Below are 19,111 nucleotides of genomic sequence, written 5' to 3' on the forward strand. Positions count from 1 at the left end.
TCCCTTATTATCTTAATATACTTTATTTTATTCATTTACAATTTATTTTACTACAGCGGGGGTCAATCAGGTGAACAAAGGTCAGATGAAGGTCAACCGGGGTCGAGTGATTCATCTGGCCGACAATTCTCCTCACTCAACACTTTCATGGTAACTTCAACAAATAACTTGCAATAATTTTTTCACATGTCTCATTCTACTGAATATAGGTGTGATTTTATTTACTTATCTTGTTATATGGTGCATGCCAATGTACTGCATTTCAATGGGACATAGGATGTCAGTCAGATTTGGCGCATTGCAGCAACATACTTATATACACAAACAACCAATCTCATATCTACCTCAATTGTTGGAATACTGAATATAAAATGCTTTTAAATTAGGTTTGCCGTAAAATTTTTATATGCTTGGGTCAAATCGATTCATGCCCTGATGCAAATGACAAATTGCCCTGGCAGACCACACTTTTTTGACTGTGTGATATGCTGAATCCTACTGCGAAGCATTGACTTAAGCTATCTTATTCTATCGGCTTGTAATTTATTATTGTTAAAAAAAAATTAAAATTTTAATATTTTTGAATTCTGCAGGATTTTTATTCTCGTGCTCATGGATTGTTGGGTGAATTGGTAAACCCAGAGGTTAGCCCCCCACAGAGCCCCGTATTAACGTGGCCCCCTGAGTTACCCTCATACTGGAAGTCTGTTGCTGATAATAAGGGTGAGACATGAACTTCTAGTATATTACTCGTGCTAAATTTTGTTGTGATCATTTTAGTCAAATGTCGATTACATTCACTTTCTGTGTGATTATATTTAATGTGATTATTAAAACAAGTAATCAAGCAATAGGAACAACAATTTTATTTGACAATGAAACGTTCATTTACCTGTTAATTGTTTGCACAATTATAACTATGTAGTATTTAGGGTAGTTGGGCAACTTTGGGTCCAATCTGTTGTTCCATAGCATGCTCAATAAGTCTGACCCGTATAAAGCAGCTTATGTGTGACTTATACCAATTATGTTTCGCCATGGACCCTCTCATTGATGGAAGTTCCATCATACAACCTAGTCTAAAAATCACTTACTCAATTTCCTATTCCTAATACAGATGGTGATCAAAGTGAAGGGATGAATCTGTCAACATCCGATGCGGGAAAGAGCAAATCTTCCTGGAGTGAGTTCTCATCCGAGATGCGGGATCGTGGAACAAGAGGAGACGCGGTTGCCATCCTGAAGCTTCTCTGCAAATCAAAGTCACTTCAACCTTTCATCAAAACTCTGCTTACACTTAAGTAAATAATTTTACCCAATAACCTGTATTTTTAGCCTGAAACCATAGTTAATAACCATCACACTTCTCCTAACTAAAGCTCTGTGTTTAATGACGTTTCACAAACTGCACACCATGGATAGGGAATTTTACCTTTTATTTGCGTCATTTTTTAAAGTACTACACTTTTGTTCAATTTTATGTATTTTTAGCTTTCTTGGATACAAAACACTAGATAACCATTTAAACCTGGATAAATCTGATGCAGCACCTGATTCACACAATTTTATCATAAATTAACACAAAAATATAGCCTTATGGCGATTCAACTATTATTATGTGTGTGTGTATGTATGTATATAATGAACCAAATCTGGCCTAAATCCTAAGGAGCCAAATCTGGATTAAATTCCACGTCCTTGACAAGGACCTCACTCACAAAGAATATAAAAGTGTTTGTATACGGGTGTGTGTATTGTATTCATATGTATGTTTTACAGGTATTGGACAAACTAGGAATCATACATATTTCACTGTTGATATTGGTTATATATATAATGTTAATTTCTCTTATATTAACAATGTACCATCTTGCCTCTTAACAGAGATGCATCCGGATATACTCCCTTCATGTTTGCAGTTGCCCATCGTGCTTACACAGCTGCTCAAGTTTTGTTCCAAGCTGCTCTTGATATTGCTAAGGATGCATCAGATGAAACAAACGATAAAAAAGGTAAGATCGCAAGATATAATCTTAATCTATGCATTACCTATAAGAATGAATGTTACTGCAGTTCAGATCATATGAATAATGAATGCATCTTACTCAAGTTCAAAATGACTTTAGCATTTATATGTCCCTAAGCACCACTTCTTTTTCAAGAAAGCATGTTTGGTTAGCTAATAGGACAGTCAGTCATACATTGTAGCCTTTTTTGAACCTTACGTTCCCCTTAGACTACCGCTTTAGAACTTAATCCAAAACCATTAAAATGTTGTTTTAGAACCAAAGATATTTTCTAATAAATATATGTCAGACACATTCTTAACTTTGATAGACTGACTCACTAACAACATACACTCAACTAAAATTTGAAACCCTATGCATACTAATATCTGGTGTAATCGCAAAGTAGTTAGCGCCCCTACCTGTAACCCAGAGGTAATGGGTCCAAGGTGCCGCAGCTACCATTGTGGGGGTATGTGTTCTTTGGCAAGACATTTAATGGCAGTTGCTTCAACCCAGTGGTCACTAATTGGCTGTCCAAATTATCACCCATATATAAAAAAAAATATAATTACCCACAAAGTTGCTTACACGGTAACTCGTAAGCTGGCACGTGGTGTATAAACACCTGTGTTGTAATGACCTTCGTTTTTTGCCAAGGCTACAATAAAGCAAGTTTCATTCATTCAATATACTAAGCATCAAGTTTTGTACACAGAAAAGCCAATGATTGAGACATTGAATGATGATGACATAAACAACCTGATGCCGATGCTTTATCCTGCTGGTTCCCACCCTGATGATAATCCATTATACATGTTATGTTGTAATGATACTTGCAGTTTCACTTGGACCGGTATTCAGCACATTAACCAGGTAATAAATGAATATAAATGTTTTGATTGTGTTTTGGTTTGATGTACGCTGTGTAAAGTCACACATCAGGGTTTAATGAATTACAGTTGAAATATTTTACAACGAATAAATATACAAAGGGTGGTTACAAAATTGGGTAAAGTAAAATGGTTACTGAAGCTAGTGGTGTATTTATGTCAAAAGTTTTATTGTTTTAGTAAGTTTCATTGGTGTAATGCTTGTTAACTTTTTTCAACTGTTGTCACACTCTTACTTAGAAAAGTTCCACAAATCCAGATTGCTGTTTCACATTTTTTTGTCTAATAAACAGAAATCAACAAAATAAAAAAGCAAATGCTGCCAATTTCTTTTTAGAACATTTTTACGCAAATGCCTTTTTGATTTTTTTTTAAGTTTTGCAAAAGTTTAGCAAATGCTACTAATTTTTTTGTGGCATGTTTTGCCGCCCCTTTGAAAGATTGTGGTCCAGGTAGTTTATATTTGTTTTATATTTATAATTTACTTTGCAGGATATATTTGAATGCTTGACTTGTGGATTAACCGAAAGTCTGTGTTGTTGCACTGAATGTGCGAGGGTCTGCCACAAAGGACACGACTGCAAGTGAGTTGGTTATGGATATGTGTTACTCTTATCTTGTTAATAATCCTGACATTGCGGTCCATCTACTTTTGACAAGCATTAACATTTAACAAAGATTTGTTCATTTCAAATTATTTATTACCAAAAATAAACATGGCTGTTGGTTTTTTAAAGTAATTGCTATAATATTATACACACGACACAAAAGTATTCTGTGTTGCTGTCAAATATCTATGTTAAACCGCTCTTTTTCAACCAAAGTGCATTTTTAATAAAGCGTTACTGTTTTAAAACTAGGATCCGCATGATTCTAAAAAATTTTTTTTACTCTAGGTTGAAACGTACGAATCCAACAGCATATTGCGACTGTTGGGAGAAATGTGCTTGTAAATCTCTGGTTGCTGGTGATAATACTGAGCGTACAGCTTTACTAAGGACATTAATATACACCACAAAGTTATACGAAAAACCAGATTCATCAGGACAGCATATTATGCAATTTCTGGTAAGAGTTTGCGATTTTTTATTTAAAATGCAAGTCTTAAATTTTTTAACCAAGTTTTTTTTATGTTTTACGCTACATGTGATGTTTTTAAATATGGATTTTTAATTAAATGTTATTTGAATTGCCCGAAAAAAAATTATTAAATCGACCAAAATTTTCGCAATTGACATTTTCTGGCAATCAACATTTTTTGGCAATCGACCTTTTTTGCAATCAACATTTTTCTCAGATACAAACGATAGCAAGACAACTTCAAGAACACGGTCAGTATCGACCTCCAAACAGATCAGCTCGGATCACTTTGTCAACCTCCAGAACCAGGGTTTCCCACGCAAAGTCACCTCAGCAGGACCAGGATTGGCCTGAACATGATTTACGACCGCCACAGTGAGTATTATGTTCTATAATCTGTATAAGTGGGGTCCATGTCAAGTAGCCTGGAACTTAGGCCAGATTTGGCCCATTATCTCAGTGTACCATAGGTATTATATAAGGTTGATTGTCAATTTTTTTGTGTGTAAAGAGGTTTTAAAATTGTTAGCCGAATATAAGTTTGGTTAATGTAATAACTTAAATAACACTAGACCAGAATATCAGACTTAAAAGCCTCACCTGCTCCTGTCTATAAAGTCTTTAAATTAGAGTTGTGGTTACCAAAGTGCTCATGATTTTTAGGTAAATTTTATGCTTTTAATGCAGAAATTTCCTAATTTTCCTAATTTTGAATCCTTATTTTTTTGTAAGCAAGTCAAAATTATTTCATTCACTTTAATCTTCCCAATTTTATTCAGGTTTTGCCAGGGAGCTCTTCTTCTGTTGCTGGATGATTGGAAATCACTTCGGTCTCTCATCCTCAGTGGTTGTGACAGTCGTCGTGACAACCAGTGCATGAGCTCCCAAACATCTGAAGATCGAGGAACATTTTATCTTCTTCCTGAAGATGAGAAGATTCTGGATAATCAGACAGGTAAGATTAAAATTAGGACAAAAAAATTGTACATTTATTTGTTTTTAAAGTTTAAAATTTCTTTGTTCAAAAATTTCAAAATTTCAAGTTGTTTTGCAATATCATGATATTTGCTTAAACTATAGATTTTACAAAAAAATCAGCCTGAAATAGTTAGTTTGTTATGCTTAACTTATGGAGTTGTATAGCGCTACATGTCTGTGTTCTTGGTTTTTAGCCAGAGTCCATTATTGCAAACTGTTATTTCATGTTGTATAATAATGTCATACACACTAGACTATTATTGTTTAAAATATATATTAATGCAATTATCTGTATTATTTAGATTATTCCTTTTCATTCTTTCTTTTCTTTTTCCATTGGTTAGTAAACAAAGAACATCAAATAATTATAAAACTGTATTCTCACAACTCCCATAGAACATTATTAATTGTTTAAAACACGATCAGGATATTTAGATATTCTTTGGTAAAAGTGTCCCATCTTCCCCCCAGTACTATATGTATATATATATGTTATCCACTTTCTGGGATATCATTAACATATTCAGGCACATCACGACTTGACATCTTCACACACACATTGCTGGTGAAATGTCCCAATGCTGAGTTTGTTGATAAACTGCTTGAAACTCTCATTCATTCAATTCAAACAAAGAAAGGTTGGTAAATAATTTATTGATGACTGAATGAATGAATGAATGTAACTAATTTTATCCTCGCGTGGCCCAAAAAAACAACAATTGTTATAACCTGGGTGTACACCTCATGCCAGCTTACGAGTTACCATATGTGTTACTTTGTAGGTGATTAATTTTCGAATTTTTTTGTGTATCGCTGATAATTTGGACAACCCATTAGTGACCATTAGGTTGGAGCAATTGCCGTTAAGTGTCTTGCCCAAGGACACACAAACCTTGAATATATAGTGAAAAAACAACAGTTGTTAAAACTAGAGCTCTGGGCTTTATTTTCACTTTCTAATAATATGATCTTTATGTCCTCCACAGGCAAACAGAAGGACGAAAGCATCATGGTTGCACGGAGATTTCTACGATCCGTGATTCGTATTTACATCGTACTCACTGCACAGCTCACACCAGAGAAAGTTGTCACTCAGTCCACACTTTACCACCAACCACTTTATAAATGCAGGATCGCTTTCATGGTAATTACACAAAATACAAAGATTTGGTTAGAAAATTTTTTATGTTTTAATAAACCAATTCTGAAATTCAAATTCTACAGCATATTTTGTCTACTTAAAATTCCACAGCATATACTCTGCTCCTAAAATATGTAAGAAGTAACATAAAACACTAATTAAGTTACAAAGTAAAAAACACTGAGGCAAGACTCTGCTTTGGCATATTGTTAGCTGTGCCAAACTGCCACTTTAAGGTCCAAATATATTAAAAATTATTAACTTAAGTTTTATATTAACGTAATACAAGGTTGGCTTAGGTTGGCCAAGATGAGACACCTTTTTATTTTCACGTCCTATTTGGCAGTAAACAAAAGAACATTCAAAGAATGATAAAAGTGCATTCTCACGACTCCCATAGACTGTTGTTAGTTGTTTAAAACACGATCAGGATATTAGATTATTATTTGATAAAAGTGTCCCATATTGCCCCACATTCATACCAACTTGATTTTGATTAACATAATACATTTTCCACCTTATTTTATCCAGGCTTTGCTGCCACTTGCTGCTGAGGAATTATGCGAAACAGCTGAAAGTTTGATAGCACCTGTTCGAATGGGAGTAGCTCGTCCAACCACACCTTTCCCACTCGTTATTACCAACAGTGATGTCACAAATGGAAGTTCGACGGCATTTTCAAGACTTCCTTTCCCACCGAGGTAATAAATATTTTTTTAAAACAAAAAAAAAATTTTAACAAAAATTCTTTTTAATAAAATTTAATTTTTTTATTTTTTTCTTGTTCAATTTTCTGTTCTTTTAAATTTATTTCATTTTTCCTAGCAAAGATAAAAAATTCGTATAAGTTGAAAAAGTGGTGAAACAAATGTCAAAATATTTAATCTGTGTGTTAAAATGAATTGGACTATGTCACACAATGTTTTAAGTTTTTATTTTTATTTTTAACTCCTGCATCCATATTTTAGATCTGGAGCATCAGATGATGAAGATCAAGATCAGGATGAACAGCAGAAGATCTCTCATCACCGAAGACGGAAGCGAGGAAGACATTCAAAGAGGGGAGGATCACGTAGATTCGGATCAAGGAGGACTCAAAGAGCTCATGAGGCATCTTCGGAAGTCCGAGATCGATCAGAGGAGGTAACTGCGCAGTCTTCCTCCGCTGCTGCTAATGAGGCGGGAAATGATCATCCGGATGCGTCTCAGGAAAATGAAGAAGCAACTCAGGAAGCCGATACCTTGGTAGGTGGTTGTTGGGTAAAGTTTTTTGTCGTCACTTATTTTTTCTTTATTTTTTAGGAGATTACCCAGGGTTCGATGGCTAATGATGGGGAGCCACACGAGGACAGCAGAGATGTGAACATGGATGATGAAGACGAAGAGAATGAAGAGAATAACCGAGGAGAGGAGGGAGTGAGAGAAAGTGAGGAGCGAGGAGAGGAGGAAGATGACGAGGATGATGAAGATGAAGAGGAGAGAGAGAGTGATATGGATTTATCCGACTTTGAGCTCTGTCTTCCAGATAGCGATAGTGAATCAGCAGCAAGCAATGAGACTTACCAAGTCACTGTTAGTTTGTTTATTATATAAGAATTTTTATGATAAAAACTATGAATTACATAAAAACATATTGATTTTGGGATAATTTTAGGTTTTTTATGATAATTTCATGATTTTTATAATAATATTAGGATTTTTACAATAATACGGTTATTACGATAGTTTTCATGATATTATCACGATTTCATCATGAAATAATTACAGAGATCGAGACGTCGTGATCATGAATCCCAAGATAAGGATGATGATGACAGTGAAGAGAATGATGAGGAAGACACGGACTCTGATCACTGGGAAGATGAAGTTCCCCTTGAAAGGTGAGGATGCTTTATATCATTGAATCAGATACACAATAAATTTTCTCCTATCAGTTAAATGATTGTTTTGCTGTTTTATTTTAAATCACTAAAAACTGATCTATATTGATCTCCTTAAAAAAATATCTGACACTGCAGCATAACGGAGAAAAAGCTAGTTGCAGTATTTTAAAATCATTTAACAGTCATTTGTTAACTAAACTAAACCTCTATTTAAACTCTATTTAACTCTAAACCTACAAAGCCTATACCCGCTATACATCAAAAAATCCTGAAAGCAAAGTCTTAAAAAATTTCTATTTTTCACCAAGATTTTGTATTACCCCAGGCAAGCAACTCGTCAGTTGCGAGATCAAGCTCGGCAAGCCCCTCATGCAATGCAGTGGGCCATGGAAAGCAACTCAACTGCACGAATTAAGTCACCCAATAACGCAAGCGCAGCGTCGTCAAGCAGGGCCACTGGGGGTCTCTCTGGAGTCACAAGCCCCGTGATGTATTTCAATTCAAGATCTGTCGGACGTAGAGAAAATTTACAAAATGGTGAGCTTGTATTTTTGCATTGTAATCTGAAACATCCCGAAAAGATTCTAATTTTAAACAGAGGTAATATTATTGAGTTTTTCAGCCTGTTTTACAATTTCACTATAAACTGATACTAATATTATACAGATAAATAAGGATTCTTTGCTTACAACTTTAACAACAGCTTATAGCTGTTATTTACTTAGTCTCCAACTGGAAATTGGTTATTTAATACTGAATAGTAAATCGATTTAATCTAGAATTTTTTGAACTTGTGTCCTTTACAATTTTACACATCTGCTAAAGTTTTTCAGATTACCATATAGGTAAAAATAACACCACCCTGACTTGAACAAAAAAGTTTCATAAAATTCACTTTTTTTCTTAATATTAGCCCACAAACTGCAGCTTATAACTCAGAATGTCTGCAAAGTTTAGTTCCTCATCATAACATCATCTTCCTCATCCTAGCATGATCTTCCTTATCCTAACATGATCTTTCTAATCCTAACATGATCTTCCTCCAGCTTACATCAGCACCATCCTGGATCGGCATCGAGCTTTAAACAATCGAGCAAAACCTGACGAGGCGCGACCCAACTCATCAGCCGTGACCAACGCACAACTTTCTCGCTTGTTCGGCATCTGCATGAGGGAAATATCCCACCTCGTATCCGTTCTAAGGAAAGGAGATTACTTATCTGAAGCCCCACTGTCCACAGTGCTTGAAATCTCATTCAAGGTAATTGTTTTTTTATCCCCGTCTGTTTTCACAACAGAAACCCCTTGATTTTTTATCTTGTTTTTTTATTGTCCACAATGATAACAAAATTTCAGTTCAACAAGGACACTGTAGCTCAACGAATTAAAATCGAAAATTCTAACATAATTTTTAAAAAAAATTTCACTTTAAAAGTCCATACCATACTCAGGTAATAAGCCAACTATAACATAAATACCAGGTCTCTTAGTTTTTTGGTCTATGACCCCACCAACATGCTATAGAACACCATTCTTTTAAACCTAATCATTTAAAAAGCCATTTATTTTTATTATATACCCTTTTGTATTACCAGGAATCAACAGAATTACGAAACTTCATTGAGCAGCGGACAGAAGCAACATGGCAATGGCTTCGTTCCGTGGTATCCGCCACGGAAGCACAGCTTCGTTACGGACAGGTTCTCTCAATTGCATCAAGTCCTGCCCACCCTGAACATCCAAACTATAAAAGTAAGTTTGTAAAACAATTACCTACAAAGTTCAACTATTTTCTTATATCCACAGGAGGTGAGGGGAAGAAAGTAAGAGATGTTGGCAGGCACAGCACCAATATGAGTGAAGAAACTGCAGCAAGACAGGTAACACCTCTATACCCAACAGTTCTGCATACTCAAGTCTTTTTATTTGTTGCCGTAATTTTTTATAAATTTGGTTTTAAATCCTTAAAAAACGTTACCAAATTTAAGATTAACTCTCGTTTCCAGGATTTCTTGTCTTACGCTTTATCACTGATGAGGTCACACACGAATGAACATTCTGATCTTCTACCCATAGTGGATGTGAGTGCACTCAAGCATATAGCTTATGTTTTGGATGCTTACATTTTCTACCTTCGTGGTTTGTCATATAAGAACACCGAGGGCAAAAAAACTGGCGATTCATCACGACACAGCATTTCTCTTGATATTGGGTAAGTTACAATCTTATTTTTTTATTTTTTCCAACTTTAAATATGGCTGTAAACAGAAACAAAAACGAAAATTTAAAAAGTACTTTCAAATTTTAATAAAAAATACATTGTAAGATAATTTAGTGTAATTGAACAGAATAAAAATATTAACTTATGTAAAGTAAAAATAATCACAAAGTTTTCTAAAATATTTCGAACCTGGTCGGCTTTCCACATATATTGTGTAGAAAGCCTCGAATTTACTCAATTTTTTTTCTAATATTCTTTTTTTGAGTATAAAAATTACCTGTTACTTAATTTTCAATTTGTATTAACATAGAATACTTATTAAACTTTCCTTAATACACAGGTTATGGTTATCATATTTTATTTTTTATTCCATCTTATGATTTTGTAGTTATGACAACAGTGAAAATGATGAGGAAGATGACGACTTCATGAACTTTCCGGGTGATCTTTACTCTGTTGCGATTCAACAAGATGCCTCGAGCACTAAGAGCACGGAAGACTCCTCATCAAGTCTTTCCCAACCTCCGCAATCTTTCTTCCGAAGATCAGAGTCCATGGACTTCCTCGGGGAGAGTGAGATTCCAAATCTCTTCGAGGTGGTGATGCATTTTTGTATTGTTTACCTAAAGTATCTAAAAATATTAAAAAAAACTACTAAAAAAACTTTGACCTACTCATATTTCTAAGTGAAATTTTTATTATTTTTAAATGAGAATTTTTTTTCAGATTCCTCTGCCAGTTGCTCTTCCTCTTGCTGAGAAGCCTCATCTTCTCCAACCAACTGCAAGGAAGGAAGATCTCTTCGGAAGACCCAGAATTGATTCCTCCCACTCTGCCACTTCATCCATGGGTCTCTCCTCTCGTGTTGCTTCTGTGAATGACGTAAATCAAGAAAAAGAGGAGAACAAGGATCAGTTATCGGAGGAGTCATCTAAGAAGAAACAGATCGTCGGTGAATCCTCCACTCTTGGCTCTTCCAACTTCTCTCCTGTTCTTGAATCAGTTGAATCTTCATCAGTCGATCCGGAAACTCAATCCACATCCACCAGCATTCCTGGATCATCGGAGAACAACTCATCGGGAGTCAAATCCTCCATAGAAGAAAAGGAAGCTCCATCCACATCAGATGATCCTACCTCCATCACTGGTAATCAAAAAACTACAAAAAAAGTACAAATAATATCAAACAATACAGAAAAAAAGAAAAAATAACAAAATCAAAAAAAATTATTTTAAATCAAGGAAAATAAAAAAATAACAGAACAAAAATTATTAAAACCAAATAATAAAAGGGCAATGAAAATTAAAAATACCTAATTTGAATTTTTCAATCCTTCAGATGCAATGATTGACACAGCACCAGATGCCACAGTAACAGTTGATGTGACAACATATGAAGCAACTTCTATGGATCTAACTATGGAAGAGAATATGAAGAATAATTCATCTATGCAGGTACAATACTCCCTCTGAATAATGTTGGTTTACCTTACTTACAGTATAGTAATTGTAAATTGAAATTGTGGGTGATTATCTGGACAACCAGGTTGGAAAAATTCTGTTTAATGATAGTTCCCCAGAACAAATACAGCCACAATGGTGGCAGTGCGAAAAAATATATTTTTGTCTTTTCAATTTTTGTTTGTTTTATTTTTCTTTAATTTTTTCTTAAAATTTTTTTTTTTAAATTTTCAGTTAAGTTTGTCAAGTAACTTGATGTCGGCTGATGTGGTTCTCCAGCAAAGTCGTTTAACGCTTGAATTGTTCAGTAAAGTTTTTCTTGAAGATGTCGGTGCAGAACCAAAGTCAATTCTTCATGAACTTGGTGGATTTGAGGTAAGTGAAAATGAAAGACACCTAATATGTGAGGGTGGTTTTATTTTTATTGATTATCCGGCAATGCTCGTCGCTGCTACCTTTGTGGGCGTATGTGTCCTTGACTCCTTGGGCAAGACACTTAACAGCAATTGCTCAAACCAAGTGGTCACTCATGGGTTGTTTATTTTCAGCCATTCATAAAAATTAAAAAATCAAAAATAAAGTCACTTACAAAGTAAATATATGGTAAAAATTACATTGCATTATGGGTATATGTGTATGTTCCGTAAGATATTATGTTTAATATTGTTAATATTATAAATTTAAAAAACTGGTTAGAAAATGTAATATTATTTGGTGGGTTCTAGGTTATTAAAATTTTTAATATACAAGCAAGTGAGTTTTCTGATATAAAATTGTCCTTTATAATTAAGTAAATTTTTCTACCTATTTATTTCCATAATAATATCATACTCAAAATTTCAACCTTTATGACATCCCAGGTTCGGGAATCGAAGTTCAGGAAAATGATGGAGAAATTGCGAACCGGTCATTCCATCGACCTCCAGCTAAATGTTGAGCGGCCGAGGGATTCTCTCATCCGGCAAACTTTCAAACAGCTTAACCAACATTTTAAGAGGAGATGTGGATCTTCACAGCCCATGGCAGTGGTCAGGGTATGTTTAAATAAAAACTTACGGTTTTATTTATATTTTGCTTGAGCTGTAATAATAATAATGTTGTAATAATAATAATAACTATTTAAATTTTGGCCCTCTTCAGATTTTTTTGAGTTGTAATAATAATATGTTTTAATAATTCACACTTAGTTGGAAGAAACTAAGCATGGTTGCTACACCTAGCAAACAAACAAGTCATTTATGTTTAATTATTTAATATTAAGTTAAACTTCTAATAGAATCAAAACGCTTAATTGTCTTTTTTGAGTAAAAAACACATAGATTAACAATCATGTCTATGTATGTAATTGTAAAGTCATAAAGCAAATCTGGTCAAAACTGTGTGATAAATTCTTTAATTTTATGAGAAATTTTTAATTTAATTCAATTTATATTTCTTGCTTACAATGTATTTCATGTTAACTAGTCCCTTTGTCAATAAGAAAGCTTGTGCTCTAAACTGAAATCCTATAGTCTTAATCTTACCCAATAAACAAAACTATAATTACTTTCTGTTTTGGCAGGTAAAAGTTATCTTCAAAAATGAACCAGGTGAAGGGACAGGAGTAGCTCGTAGTTTTTACACAGCTATTTGTGAGGCTTTGCTCTCTTCTGAGAGGTTGCCACTTATGGATGGTGTGCTGCCGGGCAAGCCAGCGCGCATGAGTGCTACCACTATGCACCCCATGCTCGTGGCGAGACTTTATAAAAGTGAGCGTGAAAGGGAACAAAGAACAAGGACAGGTTAGTTGGGTTGGTGGATTGGTATTAAGTATATGTGGACATTCCACAGTGGAATTATATCTATATCTGAATCAAATTATATTAAATAATTCTTTATTTTAGTAGACCATTTTTCTAAATTTCTCGTCTCGTGGTGTGCCTTGCCAAAAAAACCAACCCATATAGAATAGAATAATGCATATAGAGGTTTGCAATTTGGCAGTTTTGTTGGTTTTTCCACCGAAAAATATTATCAACAATTGTTACGGATTAATTGTTTTGGTTGATTCAAGTTTGCTGATTGTAACAAAGACATTTTAAATTTTCGAAAATTACCGGAAAGATTATTTGTTACAATTTTGCGACAAATGCTAAATTAGATTTATCTGCAAACTGGATGCCTTCTCACAAGCCAAAGCTTCTCTACCTCTGATATAAACAACTCAAACTTATTCATATTTTAAACCAGGTTCCCCTTCAAGTGGGGGTATGGGCACCACAAACCTGAGGTCGTATTTATCTGCAAGGTACAGGGAGAGAAATGCCGGGGGTCGAAGGGTATTCACCACTTCTGGACCCACACCTCTGCTACTCTCTGCCCCACCGTACTTTAAAAAATCATCTTCAAGGGGTAAGCAAGTACTTTTGTTAGTATTTATATGTTTAAACTGCTCTATCACTGCTTGTAGTTAAATATAAATTCAAATTATTAAAGTGGGTATGTGTTTTTGTTACCTACTTCTTGAGATGGTTATGTAAATGTTGTGTAAACAATATGTGTAACTGATCAAAACAATTCCATTTTGGCAAAAAGTTCCATTTTAATAAAAACGAACACTTTGTCTGCTATGCAGTGAGACTTTCCCGTGTTTTTGCCCCAAAATTAAGGTGTAAACATAAAAAAGGAGTTTCCATTATCACAGCGAACCGAGCATACGAGCGCAGCAAACAAGCAATTGGTGAAAGACTTTATCCAAAAGTGATGGCAATACACCCTGTGTGGGTGCCAAAGATTACTGGAATGCTCTTGGGTAAATATTAAATAACATTCATCCTGAAATAATAAAACCAAGCTTATGCAATTTCCCTATTTTAAAACTCAGAACGCAAATTTTCCTATTTTATAACTCAAAATGTAATTAAAACTTAAAATGAAATTTCCTTATTTTAAAACTTTTTTTCCAGTAAAAACTCAAAAATATATAAAGTGTAAAAGCTTAACATAACACAAATGTATGTCTTGTTTCAACCACTGATAACAATGCATCACTTTCTGTTTACACCATATATTCCGACAGGCCTCCCAGCCTATGAGCTGTTATTGCTGCTAAGAAGTGAACGCAACCTGTATGACCGAGTTCACCAAGCTGCAAGCCTTCTGGATGAAGTCCATTATGACCCTTTACAAGATGATAATGCTGGCGGTACCACTACCACTACTGGCAGGCAAGAGTCAGTTGCTGGCCAGGGTAGCAGGCCTGGTAGCGCAACAGGGGAATCCCGTAATGATAGTAAATTAGAGGAAAAGAAAGCATTGGATAAGAAGGGTGAGTTATCTGCTAAGTATAGTAGTTTTTGTATAGTACTGTGGGGTAATATGGGACACCTTTTGCAAGTAAAATACAAATATCCTGACAATTAACAGCGGTATGTGAGAGTTGTGAGCATATGGTTTTGCAATTTTTTTTGAATGTTCTTTGTTTACTACCAAATGCAAATAGAAAATAGAATGAAAAGGTGTCCCATCTTCCCCACCCTAGACCCCACTATATACTGTATTGTGTGTTCTTTTCTTATAAAGTTAAGGCAATAAAAATAACTCCCTGGTTGCATATTAATTATGTTTACCAATTTTATATTTGTAATTGTAATTTGAGTGTGCTTTTATATCTTGACAATGAGCATATATATTCTGTGTTTGTAGAAACCTAACTCCAATGCAACAGTACTCTAGCAGACAAAAACTTAAAACATAAACTTACACAATCTAAATTCTAAGTCTTGTCTGGGTCTCCAGTGCCAGAAGAGCTCTAAAAATTATACATATAGCATATATTGCCGCTATAAAATAGCATTAAAATAGCAGCAATATACGATTATATGCTGTGTGTATAGCTCTCAGATTTCTTCTGGCACTGAAGACAGTAAGACACACTAACTGTATTTGCAATATCAGCGATAGGTTAGATAATCTCAAAATGATCATTTGTCCTCACAGAAGAGGAAGCATCTGTGAATGAGGAGGTGGATGGAGGTCCTCCACTCTTCTTCCAGCCAGGTAAAAGAGGGATGTACGCTCCTACATCATGGGGGGAGATGACAGACACACGTCTGAACGCGTATCGTAACGTGGGTCGTATCTTGGGGTTATGTCTGCTACAAAACGAACTATCCCCACTACCACTGTGCCGACATGTGCTTAAAGTTATTCTGAATAGAAAAGTAAGTTTTTTAGGGTTTTATTATTAGTTGTGTTACCTACAATGATGTTTCTGTTTCATTTGTTTAAGTTGTCATATAGACTAAAGTTAAAAAGTCTCGCAGAATGACAGATTAAATTTTGGTTTAAAAATATACGATAATTTTTGCCCGAAAATCAGTTTTTGGAAATTTTTATTTCTGTAGAAATAGTTGCAGAGCAAACAGTTAGATTTGAAACTCAAGGCTTTTAAATTGATTCTAATTTTCACTATGCCATAAACGCGCGTTTCCGGAGAGTATCAGTTCTAGGAAAATACATTATGCCTGTAGCAATAGCAGCAAAAGAAGCAGTTCAATTGGTTTGCTTTGCAAAGTACCTTAAAAGATCGTTTGTGCGCTACGCACCAACTGTGACATAATCTAAAAAAAATTCCCTACTCAGGTCAACTGGCATGACCTCGCATTTTTTGATCCGACCTTGTACGAAAGTTTGCGTCAGTTAGTTTTGGACGGGGAGTCTGAGGACGGTGGTGTGTTGGATGCGTTGGAACTTACATTCTCTGTCGATCTTCAACCAGAAGAAGGCGGTCAGCAGGTGAGTTGTGACGTCACAAACGTGTATATAACGTCATTTTGAGCACTACGGGGCGTTTGCTCATACGTAGTATTTAGTTATTGTTTAAATGGGGTCGTAATTTTCAGGTGTCTCTAATACCGGACGGTGACGCAATTCCTGTCACCAAGTCCAACGTGAGAGATTACGTGCGCAGGTACGCCCTCCAGCGAATGCTTGTTTGCTGCAAAAAGCCATTGGAAAAAGTAGGATTTGAGTTTTTATTATATATGATAACGTTTCTTTTTTTTTAAGATTAGATTTAGAAATTTTATTTTATGTATTCCTAAAAACGGAGATATTGGCGCAATACGTATTTTAATTCGATCGTGACGCAGTTACATGGCATATTACATTAGCACGTATTGACCTATTTGCATTGAAACTGCCTCTTTCTCAGCATTATATAATCCACTAACTTTTGATCGCGTTCCAAGTTTTAGAAAATAGCAAGCTTTTTATAATTACCACCGCATGCCTTCGTTAGATCGGGCCTGGGGCAAAAAATTCGTTCTATGGCTGTACCAGTCGGTACTGAACAGGCCTAACGTTTGAAACCGGTTTCCAGGGGCTAAAATTGTCGAGTTAATTGAATAAATTGTGGGTTGCATTTGCACTTTGAAAATTGTTGTTACCGAGCCAAGGAAAGACACTTTATTGTTTAACTTCTAAAATAAGTTTTTTTTTCTCAATTATTTCAAATGTATTTTAAATTGGTCATTTTCCGATCACTGCAGTTTTTTTATTGGTATTTCAATTGCGCGTTTGGTCTGACTTTTAATGTTTCCAACATTTTAACGGCGTTGCATAGTTTTGTTGTGTACAATTTTCCGTCGTCTACATTTTGTTTAAATATAAATAATATTGGAAAAAGCTCAAAGAAGTAAATTTATCCTGTAAGCACATTCGTCAGCTACGTTTTGTATAATTGGTATTTAAATAGAAATAATATTGAAAAAACCTCGTTAAAGTAAATTTATCATGTAAGCACCTTTGCTCAGCGACTTCACGTTTCTTTGAATAAATAAATGTAATGAGTGAATGAATGTTACTTGCTTTATCCTCGCGTGGCCGGAAAACGACATTCGTTATAACACGGGCGTGCACCTCATGCCAGCCTACGAGTTACGATATTTGTTACTTTGTGGGCAGGTAACTACATTCGCCGTTATATCATATCAGTATAACAGCGTCCCCCGAAAGTATGTTCCAGTGATACATTTATTCTCCACTTACTTAACCACAGATAAGACAAGGTGTCTACGATGTGTTGCCCAAATCTGCCCTGCAGTCAATCACGGCTGAAGACCTTCGCTTGTTGGCGAACGGCTGCGGCCACGTTGGCGTCCATACACTAATCAGCTACACACTATTCAACGACGAAAGTGGAAAAAATGGTTAGTTATTTATTAGTTATTTTTGAATTTGATTTAAACCGCGCAAAATTGATGAAATTATCAGTAATAGATTTCTCACGCTTCTAGTTATTACTAATTTAAACAAACTGCTGATCGAGTCGTGAAGGTTTTGGGCCGTTTTGGTAACGCAATACGTTCTGAGTCTTAGCATAATATGGCTAACTCCTGCCCAATTCCCAAGCCCTGGGCATGCCTAGTTATTGGCAGGACAAAATTTATAAAACCTTACAAAGAAAATATTTGGTAAAATACCGTCGTTTTGCATATTTAAATTGCATCGTTGTTAATCTAACACAGTTTAAACAAAACCTGTTTGAGGTTGTTTAAAACATCTCATGTTTCCCGTTGTTCAGTTTATTGTGATTAGACATACGTACATTTTAACGCAGCGCAATTTAAGAAACACGAAAAGACTAGACGTTGAACCGAATGACTGTGTTTGATAAAATGCAAAAGAAAATAAATAGTTTCTTATCTAGACATGGTGTCTTAGTACGGCACGGTATGCTTCTTAATTAAACTGCATGCTCATAGATTTGGTTGTGCCAGTAACTGAGCTACTGACGCATTACTCGCTTTTGATAAACCGATCAAACACGATCAGGATATTTGGGTATTATGTGCTAAAGGTATCCCGTCTTCCCCCACACTGCTATATTAATTGAAAGATGGCTAAATCCCATACGACCTAGGTACATCTGCCGAAAAACTTACTCAATTCAAGCGCTGGTTTTGGTCGGTGGTTGACCGCTTCAGCGCAGTTGAGAGGCAGGAACTTCTTTATTTCTGGACCGGATCCCCCGCTCTTCCAGCCAGCGAGGATGGATTTCAACCCATGCCTACGATCACCATACGACCTCCAGACGACCACCACTTACCTACTGCCAATACTTGCATATCTCGCCTGTATGTTCCACTATATTCATCGAGGTAAAGTACTTCGTTTCTGCGCTGTCGTCTTTTAAGAAAAAACGAATTCTTATAAAATTGTTTTCGTTGCAGGAAAATTCTTCGGCACAAGCTCGGCATTGCCATAAAGACAAAGAATTTCGGTTTCGTCTGATGAAGTCGTAACCAATATGACGTCAACACTTAAATGACGTCATTAATGTTGTTGGAAATTCTCTTCACATCAAAATTTCGTTCCAGGAAAAAAACTGTTTTTGTTAAAATCGCCCACTTGCAATTTCACGGAGTGGAACAATAAAAGAGTTTTAACCGAACGTTTCTTTCTTA

General features: G+C 35.3%; 1 protein-coding gene across 5 annotated transcripts in view; it reads left to right on the top strand.

Annotated features, from left to right (window-relative positions):
• Positions 1-19,098, top strand: part of LOC149740327 (E3 ubiquitin-protein ligase UBR5-like) — a 29,572-nt gene extending 10,474 nt beyond the window's left edge. For 4 of the 5 annotated variants that reach the window (XM_089873254.1, XM_089873257.1, XM_089873253.1 and 1 more), the window contains exons 22-55: positions 57-150; positions 594-723; positions 1,118-1,301; positions 1,885-2,012; positions 2,725-2,882; positions 3,392-3,483; positions 3,796-3,967; positions 4,197-4,354; positions 4,759-4,934; positions 5,485-5,595; positions 5,944-6,101; positions 6,630-6,799; positions 7,067-7,343; positions 7,401-7,670; positions 7,866-7,978; positions 8,307-8,518; positions 9,028-9,242; positions 9,577-9,861; positions 9,988-10,193; positions 10,591-10,798; positions 10,929-11,349; positions 11,542-11,657; positions 11,898-12,038; positions 12,524-12,697; positions 13,225-13,444; positions 13,893-14,054; positions 14,347-14,454; positions 14,722-14,970; positions 15,642-15,865; positions 16,287-16,439; positions 16,547-16,663; positions 17,704-17,854; positions 18,568-18,805; positions 18,878-19,098. In XM_089873254.1, coding sequence (XP_089729380.1) covers positions 57-150; positions 594-723; positions 1,118-1,301; positions 1,885-2,012; positions 2,725-2,882; positions 3,392-3,483; positions 3,796-3,967; positions 4,197-4,354; positions 4,759-4,934; positions 5,485-5,595; positions 5,944-6,101; positions 6,630-6,799; positions 7,067-7,343; positions 7,401-7,670; positions 7,866-7,978; positions 8,307-8,518; positions 9,028-9,242; positions 9,577-9,861; positions 9,988-10,193; positions 10,591-10,798; positions 10,929-11,349; positions 11,542-11,657; positions 11,898-12,038; positions 12,524-12,697; positions 13,225-13,444; positions 13,893-14,054; positions 14,347-14,454; positions 14,722-14,970; positions 15,642-15,865; positions 16,287-16,439; positions 16,547-16,663; positions 17,704-17,854; positions 18,568-18,805; positions 18,878-18,938 — 6,052 coding nt within the window. In that variant the 3' untranslated portion in view covers positions 18,939-19,098. The remainder of the gene's footprint in view (positions 1-56; positions 151-593; positions 724-1,117; positions 1,302-1,884; positions 2,013-2,724; positions 2,883-3,391; positions 3,484-3,795; positions 3,968-4,196; positions 4,355-4,758; positions 4,935-5,484; positions 5,596-5,943; positions 6,102-6,629; positions 6,800-7,066; positions 7,344-7,400; positions 7,671-7,865; positions 7,979-8,306; positions 8,519-9,027; positions 9,243-9,576; positions 9,862-9,987; positions 10,194-10,590; positions 10,799-10,928; positions 11,350-11,541; positions 11,658-11,897; positions 12,039-12,523; positions 12,698-13,224; positions 13,445-13,892; positions 14,055-14,346; positions 14,455-14,721; positions 14,971-15,641; positions 15,866-16,286; positions 16,440-16,546; positions 16,664-17,703; positions 17,855-18,567; positions 18,806-18,877) is intronic. The other variant, XM_089873256.1, reaches the window with a different exon arrangement.
• The last annotated feature ends 13 nt before the right edge of the window (positions 19,099-19,111 follow it).

The sequence above is a fragment of the Ciona robusta genome, chromosome 2 (genome assembly GCF_009617815.1).
Source record: "Ciona robusta chromosome 2, ASM961781v2".
NCBI lineage: Eukaryota > Metazoa > Chordata > Ascidiacea > Phlebobranchia > Cionidae > Ciona > Ciona robusta.